This window comes from Heteronotia binoei, chromosome 15 (assembly GCF_032191835.1).
Source record: "Heteronotia binoei isolate CCM8104 ecotype False Entrance Well chromosome 15, APGP_CSIRO_Hbin_v1, whole genome shotgun sequence".
NCBI classification, from domain to species: domain Eukaryota; kingdom Metazoa; phylum Chordata; class Lepidosauria; order Squamata; family Gekkonidae; genus Heteronotia; species Heteronotia binoei.
This window is the reverse complement of record NC_083237.1, coordinates 44,579,981-44,593,748: the sequence shown is the minus strand read 5'-3', so window position 1 is coordinate 44,593,748 and position 13,768 is coordinate 44,579,981. Positions and strand designations below refer to the sequence as shown.

The 13,768-nt window shown below is 44.3% G+C and overlaps 1 protein-coding gene across 1 annotated transcript; it reads right to left on the bottom strand.

Annotated features, from left to right (window-relative positions):
• Positions 1-1,636: 1,636 nt before the first annotated feature.
• On the bottom strand, positions 1,637-13,506 carry HRC (histidine rich calcium binding protein). The gene is made up of 6 exons (XM_060255813.1): positions 12,898-13,506; positions 11,296-11,327; positions 6,077-6,145; positions 5,462-5,513; positions 3,033-3,069; positions 1,637-2,100 (listed from the first exon to the last, which is right to left on the bottom strand). The coding sequence occupies exons 1-6, from the start codon at positions 13,343-13,345 to the stop codon at positions 2,064-2,066; spliced, it is 675 nt and encodes a 224-aa protein (XP_060111796.1). The 5' UTR covers positions 13,346-13,506; the 3' UTR covers positions 1,637-2,063.
• Between the last annotated feature and the right edge of the window lie 262 nt (positions 13,507-13,768).

Sequence of the window (13,768 nt, the reverse complement as noted above, 5' to 3'; positions counted from 1 at the left end):
AATGTGGGATCATGAGAAAACCAAGAGGGTTGAGTCCAAAGTTTCAACGTCTTCACACTGGGCTCGCCCTGAAGGCAATAAACTTCACCAGCATCCCTGGTCAATTTTAAATGCAGTTGTGCTGGGATTCAGAATTGATGGCCATGTAAAAAGGGTGATTTACAACTATATATCAGCCTTTCTTGTGCTTTATAATATTTCTGGGTATTTGCTTGAAGAGGAATAGCCAGTAATCCCTGGCCAGATATTACTTATATTCCAGCTTCATTGACACAGCAACAATAAAGCAGTTTTCAATATCCCACAGATGGTTTAAAATCTGTAACCTGTAGATCAGGGAGATATTGGCAGTGTTACAGATGTCTCTGCTTTCTCATAACAGTTTTCAGGATTTTGTGGTTAGGGTTGTAAAATGTCAAGAAGGAGAGTATATCTTGACCATATTAAGCATGTCAGTTGTTTTAGTTTATTATGCAGAGACAGAAAAAAATACAAATGTTGAAATTCTCTGTTTAACTGAACAGATCACCCTAGATATTAGATAAACTATTATGAAACCAGCTTTTTGCGCCATAGGTAAGTATCTTGAGGCTATCATTACGGTACACATAGGGCTGGCTGCCAGCTTATCCAGAAGGTAATTATTCTGTGAGGATATAGCTTGCTCACAAAAGTGAAATAAAACAGAGCCCAAGGTTCCTTGAGACAAGTTGCTATTAAAGCCATTTTATAGATAAGATTCAGGCTCACAATGGTATGATTTTATAGGTCAGATTAGGGCTCACAATGTTTATTACTTGAGAACTGCAGTTATCCGAGGATGATGGGACTGAATAAATCATCGTGGGTTAAGTTCTCATATCCCCTCAGAATATTTTTCAATGGAGTCAACTCTCAGTTCAGATGTTTAATGGTTAACATGATTGTCTGAGCCCAGGTTACTTCACTGACTGGTTAGTTAGGGAGCAAAGTTTGGGTCCAACAGCACCTTTAAGACTAAGTTTAATTCTGGGTATAAGCTTTCATGTGCATGCACACTTCTTCAGATAGATTGTATAAGAAAGTTTATACCCAGAATTAAACTTTGATGGTCTTAAAGTGCCTAACTATTGTTCTGTTGCTACAGACCAACATGGCAACCCATCTGAATCTGTGGTTAGTTAGGCTACATCTGAAATCAGCTATGATTTTGTGTGATGCAGGAACATGGATATCCTCTCAAAGTACAGACACCTGGCCAGAGTAAAGACAATGGTCAGAATTTTTGAGGTAAACCAGGATTTGATTGATTGTGAGGGGAATCCTAGTTTCACAAACTAAGTTTAGTTAAAATAAACCACAGTTTTACATTATGTCTGAACTGAGTTGCAGTTTCCTCACAAAGATGTACAAATTATCCCACAGTCTCTTCAGCTAAGTACTATAGTAGGCCTGTTGCTCAGAAGTAGGCCACAAATGTAACCAAGCTCTAAACAATTGACTGGGTAAAGTTAGAACACGGAAGTGCTACCCAGTAGTTCAACAAATATGAACCCCCCTTCCTCACCCCTACCTAACCCTTAAGAGCCAAACTTCATATGATCAGTACGTCTGAGATTTTTGTCTCCCAGAAGAGCTTTTTTTCATAAAAAAACAGGTGCAGTATGCTGAAACCAGCAAAGGAGGATTGACTGTGGAAGAACTCCTTAACCCTTAGTGCCTCCTGCTGTTTGTTCACTAAGAATCACCCCTCCCAAGGGCCTTTTCACCTCTTGGGAAATATGGGAACCCCACTCACTAAGGAACCTCTCATGTTTCCTCTACAGGTTGGAAACCACATGAGAAGAGCATTTTTTAGTGAACAAAAGGTGAGGAAAACTACTGCGCAGGGAACCCCATATCTTTTGTCCCCATAGGAAGAAAAGCAGAGGTGAGGAGACATTTTGAGCAGACAAAAAGGCAGGAGAAGGGGAAAATGTTGTGGAGGGAGAATTACAAAATGGTTTGTCATGTGTAGTTTGGCCCTATAGGCTAAGGGTCACCAGCTCCCACCCACCCTTTATGGCCTCTTCACCAAGGGCGCCTCAACGCTCCTGCCGCTCAAAGATCGTGGTGAATGTCCTGAAAGAGAGAGAAGAGAGAGCTGAATGTCTGCTGTTGGTCTCCTTCCTGTAACCTGTTCTAAGTAAAGCTTCTTGAGCAAATTCTTATCTCTCGAGTTCTCTGTTTGGGCTTTACTGCATTTTTTGATTATTCTTTTTTATGTTTGAATTTTGCCGTTCTTCCAAGGAACTCACAAGTGTTGTACAGGGAATCTCTCGGCATTTCCGCACATGTCAGACCTAGACAGGGTTGCCCATATATGATTGCCACTTAACACTGGGGAGACAGAGGGCTTGCACAGAATTTAGCAGGTCTGGTTTTGAAACAATATTTCAACTTAAAGTTTAAAGCCCCCATTTTTAATACAGGATATCTGCTGGCTCTTGGCTCTCCTCTGTCTAATACGAGAAACAGTTTTGCCAAATATGAATGGAAGACATTTTTAGAGCAAATGGTTTCTTCCTATGATTGGGATTTATAGTCCCCATCACTATGTATAGGTGCAAAAACTGGACAGTGAAGAAATCCGACAGGATGGAAATTGATTCATTTCAAATGTGGTGTCAGAGGAGAGTTTTACTGATGTGGACCACCGAAAAGGCACGTAAGTGGGTTCTCAATCAAATGAAGCCTGAACTCTCCCTCAAAGCTAAAATGACTAAACTGAGGTTATTGTACTTTGGTCACATCATGAGAAGATGGGAGTCAGTGGAAAAGACAATAATGCTAGGAAAGGTTGGAGGCAACAAGAAAAGAGGAAGCCCCAACATGAGATGGATTGACTCCAACAAGGAAGTCACAGCCACATTTGCAAGACCTGAGAAAGGCTGTTAACAACAGGACTTTTCGGAGGTCATGAATTCATGGGGCCACCGTAAGTAAGAAGCTGTTTGATGGCACTTAACACACACAGGTTTAGATGCTGAATGGGGTAGAATTTTAGTACTTACTGAAATAAGGCCCCTGTTAACTCATCTACAATACTCCCTGCAAAAGAGAAAATGGAACAAATCAGATTTTCGTTACTTCTAAGATTTACAATACACCCTACCCTGAGTATATATCTTCCCATTAGAAAAAGTTAGTGATCATCTGCATCACATCAGCACTGCAAACTTCCCACAGTCCAAGGCCTCCCAATGAATGTCATGGAAGATTTGAATCCTAATTCTATTCCCTTCTTTTTTCTTTGATTCAAGACCGGCACTCTGGCTTGGTTCAAAAATAACATGAAACCATGGTATGGTCTAACCATGATTAGGTTGATTTTAAAATTAAGGTTTGATGCACAAATGATCATTCAAATCCTTGTTAGCCTAAAAAAAAATACCTTGTTCATTCCATTGCCTTTGTCCACCTCTGTCCAAGACACACAGACAATATTCTAGGCTCTGGTTCCAGAGACAGACCAGGGGCCATCTCCTCTCCTCTAGCCTTCAGCAGCCCCCACTGGCACCCCCCTTCCCCTCCCCTGCCTACCTAAGTGTCCTTCTTCTGCCTGCAAACCTTCCTGCATGACCTTTCTCTAATGGTACCGGGCAGCATGGGCTTTGCAGTGCAGAAAAACACACCACAACTCTGTACCACCAATACACTCTTCCCCAATGATGCTCAGTAGTGAGTGTGGCAGGCAGCATGGGTGGTGGAGCATCAAGCAGAAGACAGAGGGAAGGGCACGCAGGCAGTTGGCAAGACAGGCATGTGAGCAAACAGGTTGATGACAGTGGTCAACACAGGAGCCCCGGGCCCTGGCAGAAGCCCCACCTCAAGGTATGCTTATGCTGCCCTTGCCCCATTGTGATGAGGGCAATGTGAGGATGTCTGCATTTGCACATTTATTTATGGGGAGGGGCCGTGGCTCAGTGGTAGAGCATCTGCTTGGCATGCAGAAGGTCCCAGGGTCAATCCCTGACATCTCCAGTTAAAAGGATCTGGAAATGATGAGAAAGACCACCACCTGAGACCCTGGAGAGCCACTGCCCATAGGAGTAGACAGGACACACTTCATAAGACTAAGGGTCTGATTCATATAAGGCAGATTCATATGTCTTTTATACTTTGCCTTTCTCCCCAATAGGAACACAAAGACTCTTGCATCTTTCTCCTCCCCTCCATTTTATCCTTGCACCTTTGAGGCAGGTTAGGCTGAAAGAGAATGAATGGCTCAAGGTCACTCAGCAAGTGTCCATGGCAGAGTTGGGATTTGAACCTGGGTCTCCCCCAGATCCTAGTCAGGAGGTACTGAACTAATTTGTTACAAGGGCCAGATTTGACATAAATGTCACTTTGTTGGGCCAAGCCATATATGCTCTAAAATGTAATACCAGGTACGAGAGATATAAACTTTATAAAAGAACACAGGGAAACCCAAGTAGCTATATTACATATATAACTTTAACCAGTTCCGCAGGGCTTGCAAAACTACCCTCTTTCAACAAGCCTATAAGGAACCCTGAAAGTAGCATCTAGCCATCTGGATACACATCTCACTGAATGTAGCACCTCTAATTTATTGTGGTTTTAAAAATTTTATGTAACTGTTTTAACTGTATTTATTAACTGTATCTTATCATATGAATTGTATAATAATCATGGTACACACCATGTCTTGTTAGCCGCCCTGAGCCTGCTTCGGCTGGGAGGGCGGGATATAAATAAATTATTATTATTATTATTATTAGTTTTTACTCAAAACACAAATATGCTTAAAATATTAACACTCTTAGCAGTGTTTCCTTAAAGTATCTTTCTGATGCCCTCCCTCCCACTTCCACCGTCCATTACTCATTAGCACTGGGACGGTATACAAGGATATAATGCACAGCCTCTGTCATTTGGCAATAAAGGAAACGACCAGTTGCTCATGGGCTGGATAAAGGCCCTGGATGGGCTGGTTCCAGCCCATGAATCGTATGTTTCACACCTCTGACACTAACCAGACTAACTGCAGTTCGAACCAACGTCATCTTCAGGCCACAGTTTCATAATAACGGATAAAGGAAACAACCAGTTGCTCATGGGCTGGATAAGGGCCCTGGATGGGCTGGTTCCAGCCCATGAATCGTATGTTTCACACCTCTGACACTAACCAGACTAACTGCAGTTCATGAACCAACTTCATCTTCAGGTCACAGTTTCATAATAACGGATCTTAACTATCCTAAGTTAGTGCAACAGTGCACATTCGGACAATCACAGTAACCACAGCAGTTTAATGAAACCATGTTTTTGCATGATATTTGAGCACAGACAAGGCCCGCTACCACACCACAAAGGATGGTGTTTGATAAATAAAGTTTCAATGTTTTCTTTTTGAAAGCCACTTAGCATAGTCTGGATCAACAAGCTCAGTACTAATTGAAAAAAAACAACCACTTACCAGGTGTACAGGCTGTCTCACACACAGGGCAAACATAACAGTAATGGCAGTACTGTAAGAAAGGGGGAAATATGGGAGAGGGCAGAGTGAGTTACTGAAAGAGCACTGCTGTGATATTGTCCATAGAAACCAGGGGGGTTGGACTAGGGTTGCCAGGTCCCCATGGCCTCTGGTAGGGGATAGGGAGGTAAGGCTGCCAGATCCAAGTTGGGAAACTCCTGGAGATTTGGGGTTGGAGCCTGGGGAGGACAGGGACCTCAGTGGGGTACAGTGCCATAGAGTTCACCCTCCAAAACAGCCATTTTCTCCAAGGGAACTGATCTCTGTAGTTTGGAGCTGAGCTGTAATTCCAGGGGATCTCCAGTTCTGGCCTGGAGGCTGGCATCCCTATCAACAAGCTTTTTTGTTCAATCTCATCCAATTCACCTTCTTACTATGGCCCCAAGTCCCATGTGGCTTTTGTCCATACAGGTCTCAGGATCCCCAGCATAGCCGTTTTGTATGTTTGAAAGACTCCTTTTCGCCAGCAAAAAAGCTTGTTGGATTCATTCTAGTGCACTTTCTTTTTCTTCTGGGGTGGGGAACAATTTTAGCAGGGGGGCTTGCAACACCAACCTGGCAGCTTCCACAAAATTCTCTGCGGTCTCCTTCTTTACAGGGGCACTTATCACATTCATCACAATGCTGGGAAGGGAGGAAAAAAAGACAGGCATGCATAAGAGATTTTCCCCCACACTAGAGCATTTCACGTTTGCACAGTTCTAAAGTAGTAGTCATGTTAGTCTGTTGCAATTGGGCTGTTTTGTAGAAAAATAAGTGGTGGAGCTTATTAGCATAACTCATTAATATTTGCACCACCACCACCACCACCCCCAGCTGAAAGCAATCCAATGCAAAAAAGGAGAGCCACGGACAAGCAAGGCCTGCTTGGGCTGGCTAGAGATCCAGCCAGCCCAAGCAGGTCTTACTCTCCTGGGGCTCTCCTGGGCTGCCCCCTGCCTGTCAAAAGGCCAGCAAACCACCTGCCATCCAAAATCACATAAGAAGTAGAGAAAAGGGTGGGGCAGACCTCCAGTGGTTAATGAGGGCTGCTGGGGGTGTGCCAAAGCCCCTGGTGGCTGACTGGCTGCCCGCTCTCCTAATCCAGGGATTGTTATGCAGCTGCACCTACTGTTCAATGGACAAGGTAGGTGGGGAGGAGGAGGGGGAACCCTCAGAAAGGTTCAGGAGCTGTGCTCCTGTGAGCTCCTGCTGAATCTGAGACCTGGTTGCAATAAAGCTAAACAGGAATCTATTGGCACCTAAAAGGTGAAAACGTGTTTTATCTTTGTGGTGCCCCTAAACACCTGTGGAGTCTGGGCTTCCTATTGGCCTCCAAATGCCAACAAAGTAGGGTTGTCACTTCTACCTGGAGATTTGATGAGTGGAGCCTGAGGAGGACAGGTTTTGGGGAGGGGAAGGACTTCAATGGAGTATAACGCCATAGAGCAAAGCAAACATTTTCTCCAGATGAACCAATCCCTGTTGTCTGGAGATCAGTTGTAATCTCCAGACACCAACTTTAGGTCAACAGCCCTACAACAAAGTCACTCTGAATAATGTAGAGCAGTACTTTCCCACCCACCTCCAATCTCCCTGAGAATTTTTGTGTAGCCCAGTTCACACCAAGTTGCCCCTTAAAACATTCTAAGGTAATGCGTAGGGTTGCTTGACTACAGTCCAGAGATATCTGTATATATTTCAATTCACTGCTGTGTTGACAGAGCAGGCAACCACACTTCTCCTGTTTCTCCTTTGCCATGTGCCTTCTCTCATCAGCTCCAGTGACACCACACAACAAGCAGGAAAAAAAGTGGACAAAAGGCCCAGGGAAGAGGCAGGAGAAGCTACAGGTAGATCTTGTGTATGCAAAAAGGGCCATCAAGTTGGAGCTGACTTATGGGGACCCCATAGGGATCAGAGGCAGAGGTGTTTTGCCATCGCCTTCCTCTGCATAGAGATCCTGGAATTCCTTGATGTCTTCCATCCAAATTCTAACCAGGGTCAACCCTGCTTAGCTTCCAAAGACCTGATGAGATCAGGCTAGCCAGGTGGACACAGGTTGATCATAGTCGATATGGTCGAGGGCCTGCCTACCTGAGGGACTGTCTCTCCCCATATGAACCCCAGAGAGAACTGAGATCAGCGGGAAAGAACCAGCTGAATATCCCTGGGCCGAGGGAGGCCAGATTGAAGAACGCAAGGGACCGGGCCTTCTCTATTGCAGTGCCACACCTATGGAATCAACTTCTGGACGAAGTGTGGGCCCTGCGGAGTCTTGACCAATTCCGCAGGGCCTGCAAGACCACTCTCTTTAAGATGGCCTTCGCTGAATGCTGAGCTAATGATAGATTCGCTGCTGTTGTATTCCGCCATCAATTTATTAAAAACCTGTAATTTAGCACCATAACTGTTAATTTTAATTGGAATGTTGATTTAAATGATGGTTTTATAATGTAGTATTTATTGAATTATGTGATTTTATTGTATTGTATTATAGTGTATTGTATTGCACTAAAATGTTGTGAGCCGCCCTGAGCCTGCTTCGGTGGGGAGGGTGGGATATAAATAATAATAATAATAATAATAATAATAATAATAATTATTATTATTATTATTATTATTATTATTATTATTATTATTATTATTATTATTATTATTATTATTATTATTATTATTATTGTAATGGGTTTAAAGGCACATGAGGCATTGCCAAGTTGCAGCCTGGCAACCCCAGTCACAGAAGAGTATGCTGCTACACTGGTCTTCACACTCATCACTCTTAAGGCAACAAAGGAGCTGGTGGAGACATAAGATGGAAGGCTACACATAGAGACATGCACCATCAGCAAATTGTGATCTGGCAGTCCTACAGCTATTTTCTCAGCTTCTTCCCTCCTTTCCTAAGTATCCAAAGTTCTAGACTTTTCTGTTTTATTTACTGGAAGTGTCCTTGCATCATTGGGCCTGAGAAAATTTGTATCTGTTGTATTTCTGACAGCTGTTTATAATGCAGGAGCCCCATCAATGATGAAGACTGTTGGCAAAGTCATGCATTCTAGGCCTCAGTCTACTTATTGATATTCCAGTGTTCTCCCCAGTGGGAACCCAAAGCGGCTTACAGCGTCATCCTCCACTTTATCTTCACAACAGCCCTGTGAGGAAAGTTACCTGGGAAAGCCAGTGGCACAAAGTCACTCAGCATCAACAAGCTTCCATGGCAGAATGGGTTGGAATTCAGGGCTTTTTTTGTGGCAGGAACTCCTTTGCCTATTAGGCCACACACCCCTGATGTAGCCAATCCTCCAAAAGCTTACAGGGCTATTAGTACAGGGCCTACTGTAAGCTTGAGGAGGATTGGCTACATCAAGTGGGTGTGGCCTAATAGGCAAAGGAGTTCCTGCTACAAAAAACGCCCTGGGTAGGATTTTAATCTGGGCTGCCTAGATCCTAACCCAACACAAACTACTACACCTCACTGGCTGTCAGTATTGCTCTCTTCCAACCTGATCTTCTTTAACCACAACTGCATTATTGCTTTTACTACTACTGAAAGGACTACAGTTGCACCTTTTAGGCCACGTGGAAGAGACTGACATGCAGAAAGACAGTAGCCAATCTCTTATCACCTTCTTGGAGAGCAAAAAAGGTGACTCAAAGTCACTTTCCTGCTAACAGTGGGAGATCTTTCAGACGAGCCTTTTAGCAACAACTAAGCTGAATTTGGATCCCAGCTATCAATGGGATACTATAACCTCTTGTACAACGGAACAGAGAAATAGCCGCAAGCATAAGTAGTTTTAAAGTGCAGATTCCTGGAGGACAGGTCTATCAATAGCAATTCTCTACAGTGGTCTAAATGGGATCTCCATGTTCAGATGCATCATGCTTCTGAATGCTAGTTGTTGTGCAGCGGCAGCAACAGGGAGAAGCTTTGATCTCTGTGCCCTACTTGAAGGTCTTCTAGGGGCACCTAGCTGATCACACGTATCAGGATGCTGGATTAGATGGACCATCAGTCAGATCCAACACAGCTTAGGTTGCCATTTTATGGGCTTTCTTCCTATAGTTTTAGGTGCAGCTGAACACAGAGAAATTAAATAGGTGAAGCTTTACCAGACAGACCAGACGTGGCGCAGAGTGGTAAAGCTGCAGTACTGCAGTCTAAGCTCTCTGCTCATGACCTGAGTTCAATCCCAGCGGAAGCTGGGTTCAGGTAGCTGGCTCAAGGTTGACTCAGCCTTCCATCCTTCTGAGGTTGGTAAAATGAATACCTAGCTTGCTGGGAGTAAAGTGCATATGACTGGGGAAAGCAATGGCAAACCACCATGTAAAAAGTCTGCCGTGAAAACGTCATGATGCCACGTCACCCCAGAGTCGGAAACGACTGGTGCTTACACAGGGGACTACCTTTACCCCTTTTTTTACCAGACATGGAGAGAGATTGGTTCAAAACACTGCAACTTGGTCTATCAGGGTAATGTAAAAACAAAGGAGTGGAGCTAACAACACACACACATACCCACAATTATCAACTAATGTCTGAATCCTGGCAACAAAAATCAGTGAGCAGTCATCTGGCCTGATGAAAAATGGCTTGTTTCTTTAATAAAAGCTTACTGGGAGGATATTTACCCTATGATGTTTTTTACCTCTATGCCATGAAAAACTTCAGCTGCCCATTTCCATGCTGCTATTAAAGAGACAGGCCATTTTTCTCTAGACCAGTTGAAATAGAATGTGATATAGACAGGGAATGTTGAATGTGGGCTGTGGCTACACAAGAGCAAAATGCATTAAGTACTCTGCTTTTTTCTGTAATAGCTTCACTCCTTTCCTGCTCACATATATTGCAGTACACACATTGATGGTCAAAACTAGTGGAACCGTTACATCGTTCTCATCAAAAAGGAATCTGTATACTCCTATCTCCTCTGGTTTGTCTTTAGACTATAGTGGCAAGCTGAGGACCAGATTTTAGGATCAGAATTCACCATCCTACTTCCTATTGTTTTGATTTTCATTGAAAAGCAACTGGGGAGAATAGATTAGTCCAGTGGCACTAAGTGGAGGACATTTAACAGTTTAACTCTGTGCAATTATGCAGTTTTCCTAGTCTAAGTTGCACCCCCCCCTTCCCGTTTCCTCCTTCATTGCAAATAGCAGTTTCAAGTGGACAATTCTGATTAAGAAAAATGGTGCAGAGGAAAATGCCCTCTCTCCTACTGCTTCTGCTCCAGTTTAATTGCCCCCTTCTTTTGGCCACTGCTTTTAAAAAATAACAACCAAACATTAGGAAATGCAACCACAGATCTGCCGTGTAACAGTTTATTTGTCCTTTGTCAAAACATAAGCTCGAAAGGAGAAGAGAGCTGCATGGGCAGAGTAGGGAAGGGCGCATGGAAAATATTCAGCACAGTGTCAGAAGGTTTGGAATGAGCATGCTTGCACTGCAGTAAAATATGCAAAATCAGACAGAATCTCACCAAAGAAAGAACTTAACTAAAAAAGACACAACATGGCTAAGCTTGGGTGGTGACAGAGAGACGGGGACTGAATTCCCCTTCCCCATCAAGGATCTAAATAAAAGGAGGATGTCTTCTAAGATTTGGTTCCAGAGAGAGGTATTGAGGAGGCAGCTATGCCTGACCCAGAAAGAGAGCAGAGGGGCATCACAGTATAAATCATCCAACCACTGTACTTGGACATGAGTCCAAGGTATAAGTCAGGCATCTCTCATGAGCAGGCACCCGAGCTTTCAACAAGCAAAGTCTACTGGAATTCCCTTTTCTTACCTTGCAGAATGTGCAGTAGTGGCAAAGAGAGCCTTCTTCATAGTCCTCATCGTCATCGTCTGCAGTAAAAAAGAAAGACACATACAAGCTATAATTGTCAAAAATTTTGTAAAGGGGCAACAGGAAGGCAATTAGGCCTAGAAGGTGAGGGCTGGAGAAGACGGGTGGGTTGGGCTACTAAGTTCACAAAAGGGATGGGTTAAGAGCAAGTTTGAAGAGAGAATGGGGTTTCTATGTTGCTCTATGGAGCCTTGTCGGTAAAAAAGTTAGGGAATAGGTTATCGCAATAAGCATGGTTTATTGTGACTTCAGTTGGCTTCTCTTCTCCTAAACTGGGAAGAGAAACCAACTGAAGCTGCAGTGTGTTGGTGTCATAAAGGAAACTCAGTTGGCTAGAGCAGGGGATGCTGGGAGCCAGGATGTCTAGCTTATCCTGGCTCCTCAGTTTCCTCTAATGAAAATAAGCACTGTCCCATCACATCCCACTTGTTTACCCTCAGAATAATACTGGGTTTCTCTCACCTTCTTTGCCTTTGCGAGGCTTCTTGACCTTCTCACGGCCTTCATGTTTGCGATGCTTTTCCTTATGCCTTTCCTCCTCCTCGTCATCGTCGTCATCATCATCTTCCTTATCAGCACGCCGATGATGGTGGTGCTTTTTATCTTTATGATTATTTTTTTTATGGTGATGATGCCCACCGTGGTGATGGTGTCCATGGGCTTTTTCATCCTCCTCATCATCGTCATCGTCGTCGTCGTCGTCATCATCATCATCCTTTTTGTGACGATGGCGTTGATTGTGATGTTTATGGTGGTGGTGCTCCTCCTCGTCGTCATCATCATCGTCGTCATCGTCGTCGTCGTCATCATCATCATGACTGTGATGGTGGTTACCATGATGTTTATGAGAGTGGTGATGATGTTCATTTGTATCATCATCATCGTCATCATCGTCATCATCGTCATCATCATCATCATCATGTTGGTGGTGATGGCTACCATGATGTCCATGAGGGTGGTGATGATGTTCATTTTCGTCGTCGTCGTCGTCATCATCATCATTGTGGTGGTGGTGGTGGTGGTGGTGGTTACTGTGATGTTTATGAGCATGATGTTCTTTATCATCATCATCGTCATCATCATCATCATGGTCGTGGTCACTGTGATGTTTATGAGCATGATGTTCTTTATCGTCATCATCGTCGTCGTCGTCATCATCATCATCATGGTGGTGGTCACCATGAGGTTTATGATGGTGGTGTTCATGATCGTCATTGTGGTGGTGGTGATGATGGTCACCATGATGCTCATGAGTGTGATGTTCCTTATCGTCATCGTCGTCATCGTCATCATCATCGTCATCATCGTCATCATCGTCATCATCATCGTCATCATCATCATCATCTTTATGTTCATGGTGGTGGCGATGATACTTATGATGCTCATGGTCGTCGTCATCGTCATCGTCGTCATCATCATCATGGTGAGGGTGGTGATGGTGGTGATGATCACCATGATGTTCCGGATGGTGGTGTCTGTCATCACTATCAGCATGGTGATGGTGGTCACCATGGTGTTCATGATGGTGATGGTGGTGTTTACTTTCATCATTGTCGTCATCGTCATCATCATCATCGTGGTGGTGATGGCTGGCATGATGTTCATGGTGGTCCTTGTCATGGTCGTCGTCGTCATCATCATCATGGTGGACACTGGGATGGTGATGGTGTTCCCCATGGTGAAGTTCATGATGATGATCATCGGCGTCGTCATCATCATCCCCATCACCATGGTGAGGAGGATGACTTCCTTGATGATGTTCTACTTCATGATGGTGAGTAACATGACCATCATCATCGTCATGCTGATGGTGTTGCTTGGGATGATGGTGTTCTTCTTCATGGTGGCCGGCATGATGCTCTACGTCTCCATGGTGATGGTGCTGGTCGTGGTGGTGCTGCTGCTCCTCCTCCCCCTGTGCTCTGGGGAGCTGAAATGAGCACAACAAGATGAGAAAGAAGCCTAGTGCCCAGGCCTTCCTAGAAGCCATGGCAGAACAGATGATATGGGAGCAACAGAGATTGCACCCAGAAATCACAGTAAAGTTTCCAGAACAAGCAAGAAGGAAAGGCAGGCAGCACAGAAAGAACCAAGGGGTGCACTACACACTTTCCAGTCCAGGGTTTGTGTGAGCGACGTCTGCAGCTGGTTTAGATTACCCTTCAGTCACCAGCCAATGGCTCCCCAGCTCAGCATCCAAGATAGATGAGAAAACTGAGCCATGGGCCCTGCCATGCCCTTATATGAGGTGGCTGGGCTGGAGGAGGTGGGGAGTAGAAGAGAGGGCCCTAAGCTGTTTGCCATAGTGCCAGGCTATTATTAGCTGTCAGAAGCAACTGCAGCTCACTCCTTTCAAATGACAGGGAAGCCGGCAGAGAAAAATAGGAACCAGGACTCCTGGGTTCTCTGAGAA